Source organism: Prionailurus bengalensis, chromosome A1 (genome assembly GCF_016509475.1).
Source record: "Prionailurus bengalensis isolate Pbe53 chromosome A1, Fcat_Pben_1.1_paternal_pri, whole genome shotgun sequence".
NCBI classification, from domain to species: Eukaryota; Metazoa; Chordata; class Mammalia; order Carnivora; family Felidae; genus Prionailurus; species Prionailurus bengalensis.
The window spans coordinates 164622958-164642598 of NC_057343.1; the positions used below are offsets into that span (position 1 = coordinate 164622958).

Consider the following 19641-nt stretch of genomic DNA (forward strand, 5'->3'; position numbering starts at 1 on the left):
TGAATGCTGAATTTTTATCCCCTGGATTCCAGACTCTTATCCAAATATCTACCCAACAGTTCTACTTCAATGTATAATAAGCATCTCAAACTCAACACGTTGAAACTGAACTTCTCTTTTCTTTCCCAAGTCTCTTCCTCCTAGTCTTCCTCATCTTAGTGGCAACTCCATCTTTCCAGTTATGCAAGCCTAAAAAGTTTAGAGTCATCATAGATTTCTCTCTTCTTCTAAACATCCACCTCCAGTGTCAGCAAATCCTGTTTACCTTCAAAATACAACAGATATTAGCCATTTCTCACCACCTCCATTACTACCAGTGCCATCATCATCTCTCACCTCAATTACTGCAACAGCCTCATAACCAGTCTTCCATTGCCCTTTCTCTGTCCATTCTTAATCCAGCTTCCAGAGTAATTATCTAAAAAAATAAGAATTGATATCATGTCACTTTTCTCAAATACTTTAAGTGAGTTCCCATATTACTCAGACTAAAAACAAAGTCGATATGAGGCCTGAAACAATTTATTCTACCACTTTGCCTCTATGATCTTCTGTTATACTCCCTACTACTCTGTTCTAGGTCTCCTGGGCCCCTTACTATTCCTCAAAACCACAGACACAGGAACACTGAAGCATCTTTGCGCTTGCTATTCCTTCTCTCTGGAGTGCTCTTCCCCCAGGTATACACATGGCTCCTTTTCTCACTTTATTCAAAACTTTGCTCATGTGTCACCTCCTTCTGTTAGTTGATTTCTCTGCTCCCTATTGTGTTCCTGACTTCATTCATGCTTTTTTTATGTAGCTGTAATTTATTCATTTCCACTGCCACTTAGTATTCTATTGTATGAATATGCCACAATTTATTTATCCATTCTATTGATGGATAGCTATGGTGTTTCTAATGTTTGCTATTGCAAAAAAAAAAAAAAATCCTCCTATAAACATTCATGAACATAGCACCTGGTGCAAAATGCTGCATTATAGACTTGTGCATCTTCAGCTTTGCTATAGAATGCTAAATTGTTTTTCAGAAATAGTTGTATCAATTTATACACTCACCAGCTATATATAACTGTATTGTCTGCTCTACAGCCTTGCTGAGATTTTTAATTATTCCCAATATGGCAGTTTTTAAATCATCTTTAATAATGGTTTTGATCTGCATTTTTTTTTCTGGCTATCAATGAGATTGAGCATCTTTTAATATACTGATCAACTGTATCAGGATTTGAAGAGGGAACAAATGACATGTTAGGATAATCAAAGGAACTAAGTACAAAGATGTTCATGGAGTGTAGGTGAATCCAGACTGTCAGCAATAGAGCTGCTTCTACTCCTAGATCCAAAAGGATAAGAGGAGGGAAAGGTTACTGGAAACCTAGAGGAATAGAGTCTTATGAAGCAGGAAACTATGGTTGGAAGAAACAGCTAGAGTGAGGAAGGGATCAAGGAGAATAAATATCTCAACTTCACTCTCCTCTCCTGATCTTCTGCCAGGTATCCCCATTGGCTGAATCCAAATGGATGTCAAAGAGGATGAGAACGCTGCTGAGGCCAGGATCCTAAACGAAGCATGGGGTGAAGAATGTAAAGTTGGTATATAGGGGCAAACAAAAGATATTTGCAGGAGCTATTCATTTTTACTTTTCTCTCCTATGAGTAGGAGACTTTCGCCCATTTTTATATTAGGTTATTTTTTTCATATTGATTTATATTAGTTCTTTATGTGGACAATTATTTCTATTGCAAATAAAATTAGTTTCTTTCTGATCATTATGACTTTTCTTTCTTTTTTCTTGCCTTAATATACTGGCTAAAGCCCCCAATAATTAAAACCAGTGATATTTGTCTGGTTCATGATCTTACACAGAATATTTGCAAATTTGTCTTCATTAAGTATAAAGCCTATTATAGGCTTTTTGTTTCTTAACAGCATATACTGAATCAGGATAAGGAAATGCTTTTCTGAGTTTGCCAAGAGGTTTTTGTTATTGTTGTTGTTTTAAATTTCAAATGGATGTTAACATTCAGCAAATATTTTTTCTCCATCTACTAAATACAGGGTCTACAAACTACTGTCTTCAAAGGCCAAATTCGGCCAACAATTTTTTTTTTTTTTTGTAAATACAGTTTTATTGGAAAAGAGCCACACTCACTTGTTTAAGTACAATATGGCTGCTTTCATACTACAATGGCAAAATGTGTAGTTCTGTGGCCTGCAAATCTAAAAATACTTATTATCTAGTTAGCCCTTTGCAGAACTTTGTCAACTAGATGGTTATACAACTTTCCTTTTTACCTCTGATCATATGGCTTAGCTGGCTGTTCTCAAAGCGAACACCCCAAATCCATTCTCTGCCCTTTACTGCTCTATTCCCTCTGAGGCTTATTTTCACTAATTGCATCCCCAAGCTCCCTTGCCACTGGCTTTTCATGAGGGCTGACAAATGAGAGGCAGTAACAGGAGATGGGAGGGTGGTAGCCCTCATTGGTCACAGTTCTGACTTGTTATGGTTCTGGCAGAGGATACATTCCTCTACGGCTACAAAGACTTATGGTTAAACCCTTTTCCATAATTCCATTTCTCACTAAGCATTTCCTCTCTTTGCCTTTGCCCTTTCAATCCTAGAGGTTTCTGGCTATTGTTAGTCACCCAAAGGATGTCCAAGTATCTGTTATGGGTTCCATTAATCCTTCTGTAAACTGTTCCTTAAATTTCTTTCAGTTATAACTATCTTTTGTGTTTCATCTCTTTCTTGCTATGTCTCTTAGAAATGCAGTTGTTAATTATACAAACTGCTTTTCTAACATTAAACCAACCTTGAATTTTGGGGATCTACTCAATTGGTCATATTGCATATTATTATAGGTCACTGCATTCAGTTTGCTTTTTTTTTTTTTTTTTCCTTTTAGGTCTTTGTATTTCTATTTATGAGAGAATAACCTGTTATTTTCCTTTCTTATTCTGTCCTTTTTAGATTTTGATATCATGATTCTGCTACCCTCATGCCAAGATTTAAGGAGTGTTCTGTTTTTCTAGATTGAATAATTTATATAAGATAATATGTATTCTTTATGTTTTGTTACAAACTTTGGGAAAAATCATCTGGCTTATTATTTTAAAATCACTTTTGCAAGTTAAAGTTTTTTAGAATTTATCCATTTTATTAAGTCTTCAAATTTATTGAAACAAAGTTGTGACACCCTCTTTTAAATATATGCCTCACATCTGGTTCTGACCCTTTTGACCTCACAGTATTATTTACAAATTCCCTAGATTTATTGTTTTAGTAGGATTGCTAACTCTTCCCTCAGTGCATGTCATTACATGTTTACTTTCTATTCCATTAATATCTATTATCTTCATGATTTCAATTATTGTATTTTCTTTAGGATTATTCACTTGTTATTTTTACATCACATTAAATTAAATGCTAAGCTCATTACTTTTTAACTCTTATTTTTTTCCAAGATAGGCACATAAGTCATAAATTATCCTCTAAGGACAATTTGGGCTGTATCCCACAATTTTTTTAAGCAGCTTTAATGAGACATAATTCACATACCATATGATTTACCCAGTTAAAGTGAATAATTCAACAGTTTTTGGTATGTTACATGATTAACTTTATGGTAAAATATATACAATATAGAAGTTGCCATTTTAATCATTTAAAGTACACCATTCAGTGGTATACTTACATTCACAATGCTGCGCAACCACTATCTATTTCCAACATGTTTTCGTTACTTCAAACAGGAATGCTAAAATCAATAACCATTAGCTCTCCTTTCCCCCTCCCCTATATCCTGGTATCTACTAGTATCTACTTTCTGTCTCTATAAATTTGCCTGTTCTTCTATTTCATTAACTGAAATCATACAATACTTCTCCTTTTTTGTCTGACTTATTTCACTTAACATAATGTCTTCAAGGGTCAATGATGTTGTAGCATTATTCAAAACTTCATTCCTTTTGATGGCTAAATAATATTCCATTCTATGTACATACAACATTTTGTTTATCCATTCATCTGTTGATGGACACTTGGGTTGTTTCTGCCTTTTGGCTATTGTGAATAATGCTGCAATAAACACTGGTGTAGAAGTATCTCTTCCAGTCCCAGCTTTCAAATACTTTGGGTATATACCTAGGAATTAAATTAGTGGGTCATATGCTAATTCTGTCTAGCTTTTTGAAAAACAACCAGACTGTTTCTCTCAGGGGCTGCACTATTTTACGTTCCTATTAGCAATGTACAAGGGTTCCAATTTGTCTATATTCCCATCAACATTTGTAACTTTCAATTAAAAAATTATTACAGCCATTCTTGGAGATGTGAAGTGATATCTCAATGTGGTTTAGACTTGCTTTTCCCTAGTGACTAAAGATGTTAAGTGAGCATCTTTTCCTGTGCTTTTTGGCCATTTGTATATCTTCTTTGGGAAGTGCATAATCAAGTACTTTGCACATTTTTTAATTGGGTTGTTGTCTTTTTGGGTGTTGAATTTTTAGAGTTTTTAATATATTTGTATTTTTTCTGGCTTTTATATGTTTTTTCTACATTACATAAAAAAGAAGCTATTACCTCTTCAACCCATAACATATTAACTTCCTCAGGTAAAATTAGTGATTATTCAACATAATTTGTGATCAGTATGGCTTAACAGAAGTCTGACTCTAAGTCTTATTCTGAAAGCATAGGCAGATTTGCCAGTAATTTACTTCTAGCTATGACCAAGTCACATAAACCACCACTATGATCATTTTATCATTGTTTATGTACCACATAAAATTGAAAAATGAATATATATGTAATATGTGTATATATGTGTGTGTTTCATATATATATATATATGTAAGGATGAAATTCTAAATAAAAAGAGCAAAGCCCAGTATAAAATACTGCTCAGAAGCCCAGAGACTATAGATTTTGTACTATGATGCAATAGAAACATGTAATATTGGAGGAAGAGAACCATTCCATTTAGTATTTTTCTCTCTACCACTATATGAAAATAGTACAAGGCAAGGATTACAGTCAGACTACCTTTCCTTTAGTTTCTCCTCCATTCTCCACTTCAATTCTTGAGACCTTTCAGAACTAACAGAGGCTTCACTGCGAGGTAGGGGAGAGGAATGAAGTTGTCATTGGCTTTCTGGTCTCCTCCAGCTACTCAGCAGACTAAGGAATTCCTTCTGTGTGCTCCTCACAAGGATCTTCAAAGGTTGGATAATTGGGTGGTCAGATAAGGGAAGTCCCCCAGGCCCAGGGCTACTTAACTTCTAAACAAGGTGTGAGTGGGTACACAAGGGATGTAGCATTAATGGGCATGAGGAAATAAGAAAGGGGGTGAGGAGAACATTGAGGGATTAGAAGAAGCAAAAGAAACATTTGCCTGGGCCTCATGCTCAGGGCAAGCTACCAATTTAGATACTTTTTAATTTGATGACACTGAATTGATCTTTGCCTGCTTAACATTAATTGGTAATACTGCACGAAGCTAGCATTTCCCATTTAGTAACAGATGTACTTGTAGAAAACAGAAGTTTGAAATAAGTTTGCTTTTTAAATGCTTATTTTTGGTTTTAATTATTAGAGTTAGAAACTCCCAATGGAAGTGGCACAGTCCTTTGTAGAGCTCCGAACAAAACAGTTAAAACTTTCTATGCAGTCACAACCCTGAAATCAAGACCTGAGCTGAGATCAACAGTCAGATGCTTAACCAACTGGGCCACACAGGTACGCCTTCCCCCACTGTTTTTAAATACATACCTTTTTTTATTGTATGAATGAATCCGATAACTAACCATGTGGTAAGTTTTCTTTTATAAATCTTAGTGAGTTGCTTTTTTTAAGATGGTCATATAAGAAAATTTTACACTTCACAGGTTAATCATGATATTTAAAAATAACTTTTCAAGGGGTGTCTGGGTGGCTCAGTCGGTTAAGTGTCCGACTTCATGATCTCATAATTCGTGAGCTCGAGCCTGTGTCGGTCTCTGTGCTGACAGCTCAGAGACTGAAGCCTGCTTTGGATTCTCTGTCTCCCTCTTTCTCTGCCCCTCCCCAGCCTGCACTCTGTTTCTGTCTCTCTCTCAAAAATAAATAACCATTAAGCAAAATTTAAAAATAACTTTTCAAAGATATTATTCTCATTTAAAATATATTTTTCTTTTATTATAGTCCAGCATCTCCATTTCCTACTATAACATGTTTTTAAGTGTACACCACAAGGTGGCATACAAAACCTCATAAAGACATTTCTGGACATCTGTCAAAACTTTACTATATACTTATAGAAAACCTCCCTTAAATCCAGGCAAGAGGGACTCCAACCCTGGACCCTTTGCTTGAGAGCTAGGCTCTGTCCCATTCTATCATATGTCCCTCCCCACACGGTAAGAAGATCACAGCAACTGGGGATGTGTCCCTCCTCACCTGGAGAACCTCTTCCAAGGCCTTCCTGGTCCATCCCAGGACAGTGGATGAAGCTGGGAAGCACATTCCAAATGTCTGGACCGCTGAAGCAGCACACCTGCAGGAGCTGGGGGTGGGTTGTCCTTGGGACAGGATGGCGTTGGGACAAAGAGAGCTGAGTCCAGCTCGCCCTGCTTTGCTGCTCATCAGTGCCGGGCTCGAGGAGTCCAAGAATTCTGGGAACCTTAAGAAGGCATGTTTGCCAAGGTAGGAACAGTTTGTTAGTGTGATTTATAACTTCTCATTATTTAGGCATATGGTATGTGGACCTCCATTTTCACGGAGAGTCCTGCAAACATTAGAGATGAGACCGTGCATGTACAAAATTTGTTATTTTTGGTGTATATTTGCTTACTTATAATCTGTACTTGAAATTAGACTACATTAGAATCCTGAGATTTCAGCAATAAAATCAGCAGCTGATATGACTAGCTTGTATTGGCTATTTATCAGGAAGTAAAAATAACTATCATCGAAATGGCCTATAATAGAATTTGTAAACAAAGGTAAACAAGGCAGCTATTATAGCTAGCCACCACTATTTCAGTTTTCCTCCTTCCAGGAATATAAGGACTGTACTTAACTATCCTTAGGTATTACAGGTGTGGCCATGTGGCTAGCTTTTTTTTTTTTTTTTTTTAAGTTTTGGTTTAGACTCTTTTTATAATAATCTTACTGAGATGTAACTCTCACACCATAAAATCACCCTTTTAAAGTGTATAATTCAGTGGATTTTAATATTTTCAGTTAGGCAACTAACACCGCTAACTTTAGGACTTTTGTACCATTGCCACAAAAAGAAACTTGTACCTGTTAGCAGTGTATGACTAGGTTTGACCACCGTAATTGGAGATGGAAGGTTGTGCATGACATGACAGCAAGTCTCTTCATGGTGCTGGGTTCGCTATGTTCTCCCCTTGCCGTGGTGGCGGTATTCCACAGGTGAGGCTACACCAGCTTGTCTCTTGGGAGTGAGGATAAAAATGGAGCCAAGGCCTTAATGAACCAAGAATGTAGCTAAGAAACACTTTCATTGTGTTAAGTCACTAAGATTTTTGGGGTCATTCATACACACAGCATAGTGTAGCCCACCATGATCAATGCACACAGGATAAAGATCAGTTTGATCATAAATTAGTTAGGGAAGGCAGAATTTTTTTTTAGAGTGTCTAGAAATTGTAATTATGACTTTTGGGGTGCCTGGGTGGCAGTCAGTGAGCGTGTGACTTTATCTCAGCTCAGATCATGATCTCACAGTTTGTGGCACTGAGCACCACATAGGGCTCTACGCTGACAGCATGGAGCCTACTTGGGATTCTCTCTCTCTCTCTCTCTCTCTCTCTCTCTCTCTCTGTCCATCCTCCATTCTTGCACTCACACTCTCTCTCAAAATAAATAAATTAAAAAATAAATGACTCATTACTAATTACCTTGTTACAACGAAAAAGAGGCTGATTTTGAATGAGATGATCATTGGAGGAAAGTCATTTCATTTGAGCGAGGGACACTTGACAATTATATTAACCATCAAGGGCCCAATATGACATCATCACAAACCCTGTTCTGCTGATGGGAGGAGCATGATAGCTATCACTATTTTGGACAACTATGCTTTCTTAAGATTTCTTTATGGACTCCTACCCGGAATTTAATTGGTCTATGGTATAGGGCCCCAGATTCTTTTCTTTCCTTCCTTCAATCATGTATCCTTTAGCCCATATTAAACATAATTTAATCTTTCCTTTTTTTTTAAATTTTTAATGTTTATGTTTAAGAGAGAGAAAGACAGCATAGTATGAGTGGGGGAGAGGTGGAGAGAGGGAGACACAGAATCTGAGGCAGACTCCCGACTCTGACCTGTCAGCACAGAGCCCAAGATGGGTCTCGAACCCATGAACGGCAAGATCATGACCTGAGCTGAAGTTTGACTCTTAACCAACTTGAGCCACCCAAGTGCCCCTAATCTTTCTTCTTAAATGAGTAATTACAGTATCTCAGGTCTCTATTTCCAGTATCATATCACCGTTCAGTAAGGTTCATACATCATGTGTGGGATATTCTGTTGATCTTAAAATATGCTCTATTCATTAACAGTTTAGGTTCCCATTACGCATCACTGCCAAACTGTATCAAATAATCCCCATTCTTTTCTTCTCTCTTCCTCTAACCTTTATTAGCTATCAGATTAAACTTCCTAAAATGCATTTTTTATCATTAATTTTAATGTTGATTTTTGAAAGAGAGAAACAGAGTGCGAGCAGGGGAGGGGCAGAGAGAGAGAGGGAGACACAGAATCTGAAGCAGGCTCCAGGCTTTGAGCTGTCAGCACAGAGCCCGACGCGGGGCTCAAACTCACAAACTGAGAGGTCATGACCTGAGCTGAAGTTGGATGCTTAACCAACTGAGCCGCCCAGGCAGGAGCCTCCCTAAAATGTATTTCTGATCATGACACCTCCCTATACAAAAACCTTCAGTGGGGGTGCCTGACTGGCTCAGTCAGTGGAGCATGCAACTCTTCATCTAGGGGCCATGGGTTCCAGTCCCATGCTAGGTGTAGAACTTATATTAAGAAAGAAAAAAAGTAAAAAGCAAAAACAAAACCTTCAATAGCCCTCAGAAAATAAAAAATAACTTAGCTAGGTATTTGTATTACTTTGGTAGGGCTGCGATAAAAAAGTGCCATAAACTGGGTTGTGTATAAAAAAGGTTATTTATTGCCTCACAGTTCTGGAGGCTACAAATCGACAATGAAGGTGTTAACAGGGATGATTCTTTTTGAGGCCTGTGAGGAAGAATCTGTTCCATGCCTCCTCCTTAGTTCCTGGAGGTTTGCTGGTAATCTGGCATTCTTTGGCTTGTAGAAGATATATGCCCAGTCCCTGCCTTCCTCTTCATTCCCCTTGAGTCTGTGTTCAAATTACTCCCTTTTATAAAGACATCAGTCATATTGTATTAGGACCCCATTATACTCCAATATGACCTCATCTACACTGATGTTTACATCTGCAATAACCCTATTTCCAAATAAGGTCACATTCTGAGGTACCAGAGTTTAGTACTTCACAATTCAAACCATAACCGTATTCAACACCCTCCACAAAGTTTCATTCATACTTCCCTTTTCAGCTTTATTTTCCCATACATTACACCTGAATGTAAGTATCTGAGGTACTATAGACAACCAAAAGCCCTGCCTTTCTGTGAATCACTATAATATTTTTCTGACTCTGTTCATTTTTCTTCCTCTCTTTTGTACCATCTCATCACATCCTGTGCATTCTCCAAAGTCATGTTCAAATGATCCTTCTTTTGTAAGCATAATCCTAAATTTTCTATCTAGAAGTTAACATCTCTCCTTTATGACACTCTCTGTATATCTGTACTTCTCTAATGGACTTCAGCATGTAATTTGTAACTTGTGTTATACATGGCTTATATGGTCTATAATCTTTACCACACTGTAAATCCCTTATGAAGATGAGACACACATCTAACTCATTCTTTAATCTTCCCACAAAATTCTTCAAAGTGTTTTACAACAAATATTTGTTGAATAAAGTTATAAATATCAGAATATCAGAGCTTATAGTTTAAAATCTTTTATACTAGTTAGCATTATTTACTTCTCTAAGATTGAAAAAAATGTTATTAAAGGTGTTTTTGGCTTAATATATACTATGGAAATGCACAACTGTTTTCAAACCAATACATCGATTCAGATACAAATTCTGAGCCTACAAGGTGAAATTATCAATACCCTTTAAGAGCTTATTAAACAACTCTAAATTTTTTTCCCTACAATATTGTTTTTAAAAGTTCCTATGACACAGAAAGAAGTTTCACTTAATTCATCGTTATGGTTGAATAAATATTTATTAATCCCATTCTAGGTAGTTCAAACTTACTTTTCAAAGGGGGAAAATATTCCCAAAAAAAATTAAACTGAAAACATGGCACCAATAGCAGAGAAAGATCTGAGAGTTCTGAGCTGGAATTCAGTTTCCTTCCTAAGAAGTAATCATGCTTTGCCTATTCTCTTTTCAGAAGAAAAAGGGAATTCTATATATTATATGTTTTCTTTGCCTTTATATATATGTATTGACATTCAAACATAAGTTTATATAAATTAATAGTTATAAAATAAAACTTCAGGATTTAGTCATCAAGAGTGTGTCAAGACACTTCTATACAACTTTTTTGAATGGAAAAGATATCAAGATTCAAGGAGTTATACATTCTAAACAAACACTTTAAATAGATTTTAGTATTTACTAACTTAAGTACTCAAGGACTTGGTTTGAAGAGTCCAACAGACTGAAAGTCTGCTTTTCAAGAGTACTATGATCTTCCAGCAATGGAGAGATTTTGGCACTTCTATATTCTAATAGTTCACCATCTTTGCTTGATGTCAGTAATTCATTATCGACTACACCAATAGTTGCATCTTCTACCAGAATATTTGCTTGGTATGCTCCAACTGGAATTTCAGGCAATCCGATGTAGTCATGATCTGCCACTACCGAACCTTGCAAGAGATAAAGACTGTCTGAAAGAAGAAACATCATAAGGTCACCTTTTAGTATTATAATTAAACATCATTTTAAAATTAAACAATGTTAAATAAGGATGAAACCCCAAGTAATAAAAATTAACAATCAGATTAACTTCTGGTGGGTTCTCCTATCTACTAAATAAATATACATGTCAAAGGATGAATAAAATGATATATACAGGGGCGCCTGGGTGGCTTAGTCGGTTAAGCACCAGACTCTTGATTTCAGCTCAGGTCATGATCTCATGGTTCATGGGATCGAGCCCCACATCAGGCTCCACGCTAACAGCACAGAGCCTGCTTGGGATTCTCTCTCTCCTTCTCACTCTGTCCCTCTCCTACTCACACATGCATGCTCTCTCAAAATAAATAAATAAACATTAAAAAAATGACAAATACAGTTCATATGCATAGAGTTCAGGAAAGACCAAAAATTTTAAAAGAGTCAAGTTTTCCTGTTCCCTTGAGCTGTCTTTGGCAGGTACGGGTGAAGGGATAGAAGGGGCTGAAGATGATGGTAAAGATTAAAAGTTATAGAACTCTATTTCTGATGTTGGTGTTATCCTTAAAAGCACCTCTGAGTGAATTAATGGGATCTTGAATGATATTTAACAAATTAAATCCTCACATTTGTAACTTCAGATAACCTAATCTTCATAGAATATGTAGTAGAGCAATAATATCAAATTGTTTATAATATGAAATTATAAACAAATAATAATATGAAGTTACTAGAATGAGGCTTCTGTGAGAGTTACTAAAGTCAGGCTTTATGATACAGGTAAGTAGGCAAACTTATGTGTAAGTGGGCTTAAAATACTTAGCTTACCTAAGTCTAATTTAATACCAAAATGTTCATGAAATTTTAAGGTATAGCTAAATTCATACTGGAATACTGACAAGGAACTTTCCTTGCCAGCATTTTATTCTATTTTGAGCAAAGTTATCATCACTATCAAGAAAAAAAAAATGCTTAATATGAATGTTAAACCGATGGAAAAGCAGTATCATCTTCGTAAAAGAAAAAAAAAGATTAATGTATATAAAAGGATTCCTCCCAACCTGGCATTTTTTAATTCGTTACAACAAAGAACTCTTCCACCATAGATGATTAACTTCCTGGACCCCTGCTTTCTCTTTCTGGATTTTCCTCCCAAAACATTGATAATTCTACGATTTTAATGGCTTAAAGAATCCTCAAATTTTAAGTTCAAGAAATATCAAAAGGAAGATTAATTGCCCGTTTAGATAAGAGATTAACAAAAACTTCTCAGAGCATATAAATTTCCTAATAAACCCTGGAATATGATCCTCTTCTACCCATTCTCATGCTAACTTGTGGAAAGCTTACTGAGCCTACTCCAATCCCATTAAGTTTACAACATTTAAGCACTTTTGATTTAAAAACTTCAAAAGATCAAAGCCATGGTCTCTACCCACAGATGGTATAAATGGACTTGGCTTGTGTGGGCATTTAGTTTTGCCCATTTTATTCTTCATTAAGCAAAGTATTGGTATTTTAGTTTTGGGAGGTTTTTCCAAGTTTTACCCCACCAATTCTTATTTATGAATAGTAGGAACTAAAACTGAGAAGGATGGTAAGAAGATACACATATTTATGATGAAAATAAAAGTATGGATAATTGAAGGTGGTTAAGAATGAGTTTTGTATGTTAGCATGATGAACTGTTGGACAAGAGGTACTCTGAAAGATAAAAACCAAACCATACAAACCATGAGAAGTGCTACTGCCCAAGAGCAGGAAGAAAGAGCAAAATTGTGATCAATGCATTTGAAACACTTTAGCATATGTTGATAAGATTCAAAATCTAAGTTCACTCTTAGGGTCTTAATATTGGAGAAGGCTAGATACTAGTATATAAGAGAACTTTAAAAGGTTAGGTATGATAAAAGCATTGCTGATGAAATTTTTCAAATAAGCCATGGGAATTCCTGCACAAAGCTGCAAAAATATCAGTGAAAGCAGATACCACAGCATTTAAGGTATTTCCAAAGATCCTTGCCAAGATCTTTGATGAAGGACGTTTTCGGTCTCAAACACTGTTTTCAATGCAGATAAATCAGGTCTCTTTTAAAAAATATGTCCAGTAAACATGTATCAACAGGAAAAACATGCACAGATATAAAGTTCTTAGAAGTTACCACTTTGGTATCTTGGAAATGTACTCACAGACCTTCAGCTTAAACACCCCCTTGTTACACTGAACTTCGAAATAAATGGATTTTACCAACTTCACTTGTTTATAAGAGGAGAGCTTCTATATATATGTCTTTATATAATATACATACTTTTTCTTTTAAGTAAGTGATACATTTTAAAGTACCTATTGCAATAACACTGTAAACAACAAGAACTATACCTGGCAAATTCTATACAAATCACTTTATATGCAATGGAAAATTACTCTGGAGATTTCAAGCCTTGTTTGTGTAAGAAAAAAAACAAAATTCTCATTCATTCAGAAAGGTCAAATATGTTTCAACTCCTACTATGGTCTAAACCTACTGGAGCTAACAGAAATGCTCTTTAACTTCAAAACAAATTACCAAAAATTACCTGAAAGAGACTTTCGATCAGGCCCTACTCACATGATTAAATAATAATAATTAGATACACTGGGTTATATCAAATATATTATTAAAATTATTTTCACCTATTTCTTTCTACTTTAATGTGACTACTAGAAAATTTTAAATTACACTATTACATAATTTTTGCATTTTATATATATCTACTGGACAGTACTGATGTAGAATAATCCTGAGTTAGGGATATTAAAAAAGAAATTAAGTTTTTACCCCCAAGATAGAGAGGTAAACATACAATACTAAAACATTTTCAATTCAGTCACATTACATGATAAACTTTAATTTTTCTTTTCTCATTCTGTTAATTTAGTTATCATTATGACATCTGTTTGATGAAAAGCATTATTTCAGTTTTGACCAGACTGAATAATTAGGTCTTTAGTTTCTCACAAAAAGAGGTAAGGTGTTACCAGCAGTTTGACATACTTTTCCTTACTCAGTTTTTGTTTTTAAGTTTATTTTTATTTTAAGAGACAGCAAGCAAGCAGGGTAGGGTGGGGGGGAGGGGGCGGGCAGGGAGGGAGGGAGAGAGAATGAGAGAGAATGAGAATGAGAATCAGCATGGAGCCTGACATAGGGCTTGAACTCAGAAACCATGAGATCATGACCTCAGCTGAAACCAAGTGGGAAGCTTAACCAACTGAGCCACCCAGGCACCCCACCTTAGTTTTAAGCGGTAAAAAAATAAAAGAAACAAAGTTTTAAATTTCCCTAAGAAGAAAAATAAGTTAAAATTAAAGTCTCAAAAAAGTCTGCGTAATTCGGTTTAATTTGTTTCTTCAAACAGAAAAGTACATGGTTTTAAAATAATTTTCTTATTCTGAAAAGAGGTGACCAGACTAATTCCATATATGGCCTGATAATCCTAAAAGTATTAGAATGTGTTGCCACACTAGTATATCCTTCCTTATGATAAAATAACAACAAATAATTATAATTTGATACTACATAATTGTCACTATAATAGATAAGCAATACTAACAACAGAGAACTGAAGGACTCTTGATTTAGAGATTATACAACTAGGAGCCCAAACAAAGGGAGGTTCTTTGGATGAATTACGTTAACAATAAAAATCATGGGCTTGACAATAAAGAACTAAGGTTAGTTTTGTTTCCTGACTGTAGACCGTAATTGTGGTTGGGAGAATAATGGGCCCCTAAAGATGTCCATGTACCAAAAACTCCCTGAACCTGTACTTATATTACCTTACATGACAAAGGAAAATTAGAGAAGTGATAGAATTAAGGTTGTTAACCAGCTGACCCTAAAATAGGGAGATTATCCTGTACTATCCAGGTGACCTCAAGAACATGGTCCTTAAATGTGGAAGGGGGAGGAAGAGAGAAGGTTGCAGTGCCTGTGACCTGAGAAGGATTCTACCAGCCATTTCTGGCTCTGGAGAGCCAGGAGACCACAACCCACACGAGGTGGGCAGCCCCTCAAAGGTGGGAAAGGCAAAGAAATAGGTTCTCTTCTAGAGTTTCCAGAAAGGAACACAGCCCTGCCAACATTTGGCTTTAGCCCAAGAAAACTTATCTTGGAATTCTAAGATACTGAATTGTAAGATGTGCATTTTAAACCACTGAATTTATGGTAATTTGTCATGGCAGGAAAAGGAAACTTACAAAATAATGAAGACCATTTCATAAATTGTGAAGGGCAATCAGCAGACAGATATCTATCACAACTTCCAACCAAAACAAAATAAAACTACTCAAAATGTATGTTGGATATGATAAGGAGTCAGTAACATTTTTCCTTTCAAAGGGGACATTATGATCACAAAAAGATAGTATGGAATGTCATAAAACTTCTTCTTAAAATAATTAGTCTTGAAAAGGTACCTGACATTGAACTACTAAACAAAATGACATAGGGTTGCTTAAAATAGCAATGAGAAATATTGTAGACCTAGTACTGAATGTGTTGCTTCATGTTCTAGATAAGAATGGATAAGAAGTTGGCAACAGAAGCTTATCTGCTTTGGACAGTGAGTCTTTAAAACAGCTACGAGATCTCATGGCTGGTAAGAGTAGCAATGATTAAGTGCAGACAGACAGTGCACAGCAATGATAAGTGCAGAGGCTATACCTCTTTCAAATTTATGTCAAATGAAAGAACAGGATTTAAGTCATTCAAAGACATTTAGTTTGCTTCACATTCAGTTCGAGGACTCTTTAAAATCAGCTTTTGAATTAAAGATTTTCAAGAAAATGTGTGATATTGAAGAAAAAGATGGCAGAAATCACATTTATTTTGAATCTAAGAAAAAAACGAAAATAAAAGAAAAAAGAAAAGAAAAGAAAAAGAAACACAAAATAAGAAACAAAGAGTAATCAAGAACCAGATTCCAGGATGGCCAGACCACACGTCCTTTGATTACCAAGAAAAAACAATTTTACCCATTTATCTCAGGTTTCTTATATGTACACTAGTACTAAAATTGTAATTTCTTTTATATTACTGGAAGAAATATCAGCAGAGAAATCGAGCATGAGGCAAAAATTAGACTGCCTCTGTTTAGAAGCTGTTCTCCTCAACTGGATTCTGAAATATGCAGGAGTAGCAAAATGTTTGGCCTCCTTTCTGAGAAAGTCTTTGGTAACAGCAAACTGTAAAATGTTGAAACAGATCCTGATATAGCAACATTTTCAATGTAAATTTTGTATTAATTAAGGAAGGTTTACACATTAGAAGGGAGCAAGTCCTGAATTCTGAGACTAGGGAGAAAATCATGCTAGAGAAAAAAGGACAACATGTACCTGTATAATCAGTTTTTTTCCTACTTAATTTGCATAAGACAAATCATGAAGGGAACTCAGTACTGAGAAGAGGTACAAGGAATGAAAGCGCCGACCTTCCAAGAAAGAGAATGAGTACTGTGAGATTTCAGAATTAGAACAGTCCAAGGTAAGTTTACTAACAGAGCAATTAGGCTGTCATAAGCAGAAGGAAAGGTGCTAAGAATTTTAAACATGAGAGTTGTAACCCAGATCGGAAGCAAAGCTGAACTATTCTTGAGCAGCCTCCAAGGGCATTTTTATCCTAAAAAAACTAGGGTAAACATAAATAGTCTATTATTGCTCTTATAATATTCACTTAAGCCTGGTACTGTATTATCTTCCTTTGTTATTCATATTCAAATAATACTGCTTTATAGGAAAAGCAAAATTAACTGGATGAGGTACCAATTCACTCCCTGTCAGTTATCCACCCGAGAGAATCTCTAGGGAGCAGTTAAAATAGGCTGGAGAAAGTGGGATTTAATCTGAAAGCCATGGCAAAATGTCACTTATCTCTTAATCTCTGAACGGAAGAGTTAAAGAAATCAGGATATCATCCTGACTGTTCAAAACCACATTTGGGGGCAAGTATAACCTTGCTGTCAAAAGGCTGTCACCTCTTCTGACAGTACCTTAAAGCATTCTGACTACACCCTACTCTGCACCCTCCTTGCATCCATCATGACCTGACTATGGTGCAACATTACAAATTAATCACTTTTTTTTTAAAGTCCCCTAGTGTATTTATCTCACAGAATTCTGGTTAGTATGGTTGGTTCTGGCATTATTTATCTTAGTTGATATTTTCTGATGCTAAACGAGGCACAAAGTGACAAGTAAAATATTGTGAAAGTAAAAATAGAAAAGGTATTAATTCTTCCTTCTGTGAAATAGGTCCAGCATCTCCTATGTGAACTGTGGGGCAAATGTGTGAAAAGTAAACTATAAATCAAAATAAAATTTCTTCCAAGCCTGACAGTTTCAGAAGAGACATTCTAATAAAACAGAATACCTGGTATCTAAAACTATACTGCATTTTATAAAAATGAGAAGGGGAAAGAAAACCTAACTAAGAGAAGTTTAGGCCAGGGTCGAGGGATTCTTATATTATTTTTAACTTCTCTCCTCATTCAAAGAGTAAAAATTCAGATAAATGACAGATGTTTACCTTGTTCACTGGACTCTCTTACATAGGGCTTAAGGTGGGACATTTTGATAGGTCTTTTAAGTCTAGTCCCAGTGTTGTCTCTCAGAACAGCACATCCACTTTCGGTAATATAGTCTATGACACAAGGACCAACCCATTCAGACTGGAAACGACCATCCTTCCACCAGTTCTTCCTTTGTCGTAAAACTTCATGACCTACTTTTAGATGAAATGGATTTAACTGCTTTGGTTTCTTTTTAACAATGACTTTGCTTTTATTCAGTTCCTCAAAATTGTTGTTCTCCACCTACAATAGCAAAATAAAAAAGAGAACAAAGGAATGAAAGAGCTATAGTATCTTGAAGGTAAATGCAGATAATAACAAAATGGTTATTTTACTGAGATACTACTACAAAGTGGGTATGAATCCCACTTGAATCTTAAAATATTTCAAAACCAGTATCATTATTACCCCAACTTCACAAAGAAGTTAAACTGAGATTGGTTAAGCAATTGGCCCAAATCAAACAACTGGAAAGCAACAAGACCAGAAATCTGAGTTCAGCTCTACTTGATACCAAAATACAAGGTTCTCCGATTATTGTCTCTCAGGATTTAAAAAAAAATTTTTTTTTACATTTATTCATTTTTGAAAGACAGAGAGAGACAGAGCACAAGCAGGGGTGGGGCGGAGAGAGGGGGACACAGAATCTGAAGCAAGCTCCAGGCTCTGAGTTGTCAGTACAGAGCCCGACGCAGGGCTCAAACTCACAAATGGTGAGATCATGACCTGAGCCAAAGCTGGACACTCAGCCGACTGAGACACCCAGGTGCCCTGGTCTCTCAAGATTTTATAGCTAATAAGCATACTGTTTTATCAAGACAAACAGAATTTAACAGAAAAAAATTTGGCTTAGTATATTATATATATGTTTATGGATGTGTGCGTACCTCCGTGTGTATGTATGTGTATGCCAAAATTTTTTAAATTGCCTTATGGATTTTTAGATTATAGGGTTTTCTATTAAATAGAATCACCTGTCGTCCTGATGCTGTCTTATTCTCCATTTTTGATAATTTATCAGCTTCTTTAACTGCACCTAGAATTTTGGCAAACATACTTGTATCATCACCATCCACTTCATGAAGAATATCTGAAGTCTCAGGCATATAAGGATTTCGATTAAACATTTGAAAATATGGTGTATTTTTAGTAGGTTCCTATTTTAACGAAAATAAACAACAATTTGTAATAAATTACATACCAAGAAATAGTCATCACTCAAAAGTAAGGAATTATAGAAAGTACAAAAAGACACACACCAAGTGAGTTACATTGAAGGCAAATGAAATGGCTGATAGGTGATCATCCCAGTTGTTTGGGTGGTCAGCACAGTGTTTACAAAGAAATGCTTTGATTGTGCTAGATGTACTTTCAGTTCGATTAACAGCTTGGGAGGCGTGAGAAATTACAATTTGCTTTGTGCCAAACAATCCACATAGTTCAACATTGATCTGAAAAATATATAAACAAAGTTGACTTTAAAATTTGTATTTTATGCTGATTCAAAGGGCCACATGCACCCCAATGTTTATAGCAGCACTATCAACAATAGCCAAAATATGCAGAGCCCAAATGTCCATCAACTAATGAATGGATAAAGAAGATGTGGTATATATACATACAATGGAATACTACTTGGCAATGAGAAAGAATGAAATCTTGCCATTTGCAACAACATGGATGGAACTGGAGAGTATCATGCTAAGCGAAGTCAGTCAGTCGAGGAAGGCAGATATCATAGGATTTCACTCGTGGAATATGAGAAACTTAACAGATGAACATAGGGGAAAAGAAGGAAAAATAAGATAAAAACAGAGAGGGAAGCAAACCATAAGAGACTTTTAAATACAGAGACCAAACTGAGGGCTGATAGGGGTGGGAGGGTGAGGGAGTGGGTTAACTGGGTGACGAGCATCAAGGAGGGCCCTCTTCGGGATGAGCATCGGATGTCATATGTAAGAGATGAATTGCTGGGTCCTAGTCCTGAAACCTAGACTATA

At 35.9% G+C, this 19641-nt stretch overlaps 2 protein-coding genes across 10 annotated transcripts in view; one reads left to right on the top strand and one right to left on the bottom strand.

Annotated features, from left to right (window-relative positions):
• PAM (peptidylglycine alpha-amidating monooxygenase) overlaps positions 1–1773 on the top strand; it is a 286547-nt gene extending 284774 nt beyond the window's left edge. For all 7 annotated transcript variants that reach the window (XM_043594693.1, XM_043594768.1, XM_043594777.1 and 4 more), the window contains one exon: positions 1498–1773. Coding sequence is in view for 6 of the 7 variants with exons in the window: in XM_043594768.1 (XP_043450703.1) it covers positions 1498–1514 (17 nt within the window). In the remaining variant the exon portion in view is untranslated. The remainder of the gene's footprint in view (positions 1–1497) is intronic.
• GIN1 (gypsy retrotransposon integrase 1) overlaps positions 1–19641 on the bottom strand; it is a 79386-nt gene that overhangs the window by 44845 nt on the left and 14900 nt on the right. The window contains exons 5-12 of one of the 3 annotated variants that reach the window (XM_043595004.1): positions 18901–19092; positions 18616–18798; positions 17599–17884; positions 10759–11028; positions 7293–7446; positions 6444–6666; positions 5052–5221; positions 337–418 (exon numbers count right to left, since the gene is read on the bottom strand). In XM_043595004.1, the coding sequence (XP_043450939.1) occupies positions 7370–7446; positions 10759–11028; positions 17599–17884; positions 18616–18798; positions 18901–19092 (1008 nt within the window). In that variant the 3' untranslated portion in view covers positions 337–418; positions 5052–5221; positions 6444–6666; positions 7293–7369. Of the gene's footprint in view, positions 1–336; positions 419–5051; positions 5222–6443; positions 6667–7292; positions 7447–10336; positions 11029–17598; positions 17885–18615; positions 18799–18900; positions 19093–19641 lie in introns of those variants that run through there. The other 2 variants (XM_043595009.1, XM_043595018.1) reach the window with 2 other exon arrangements.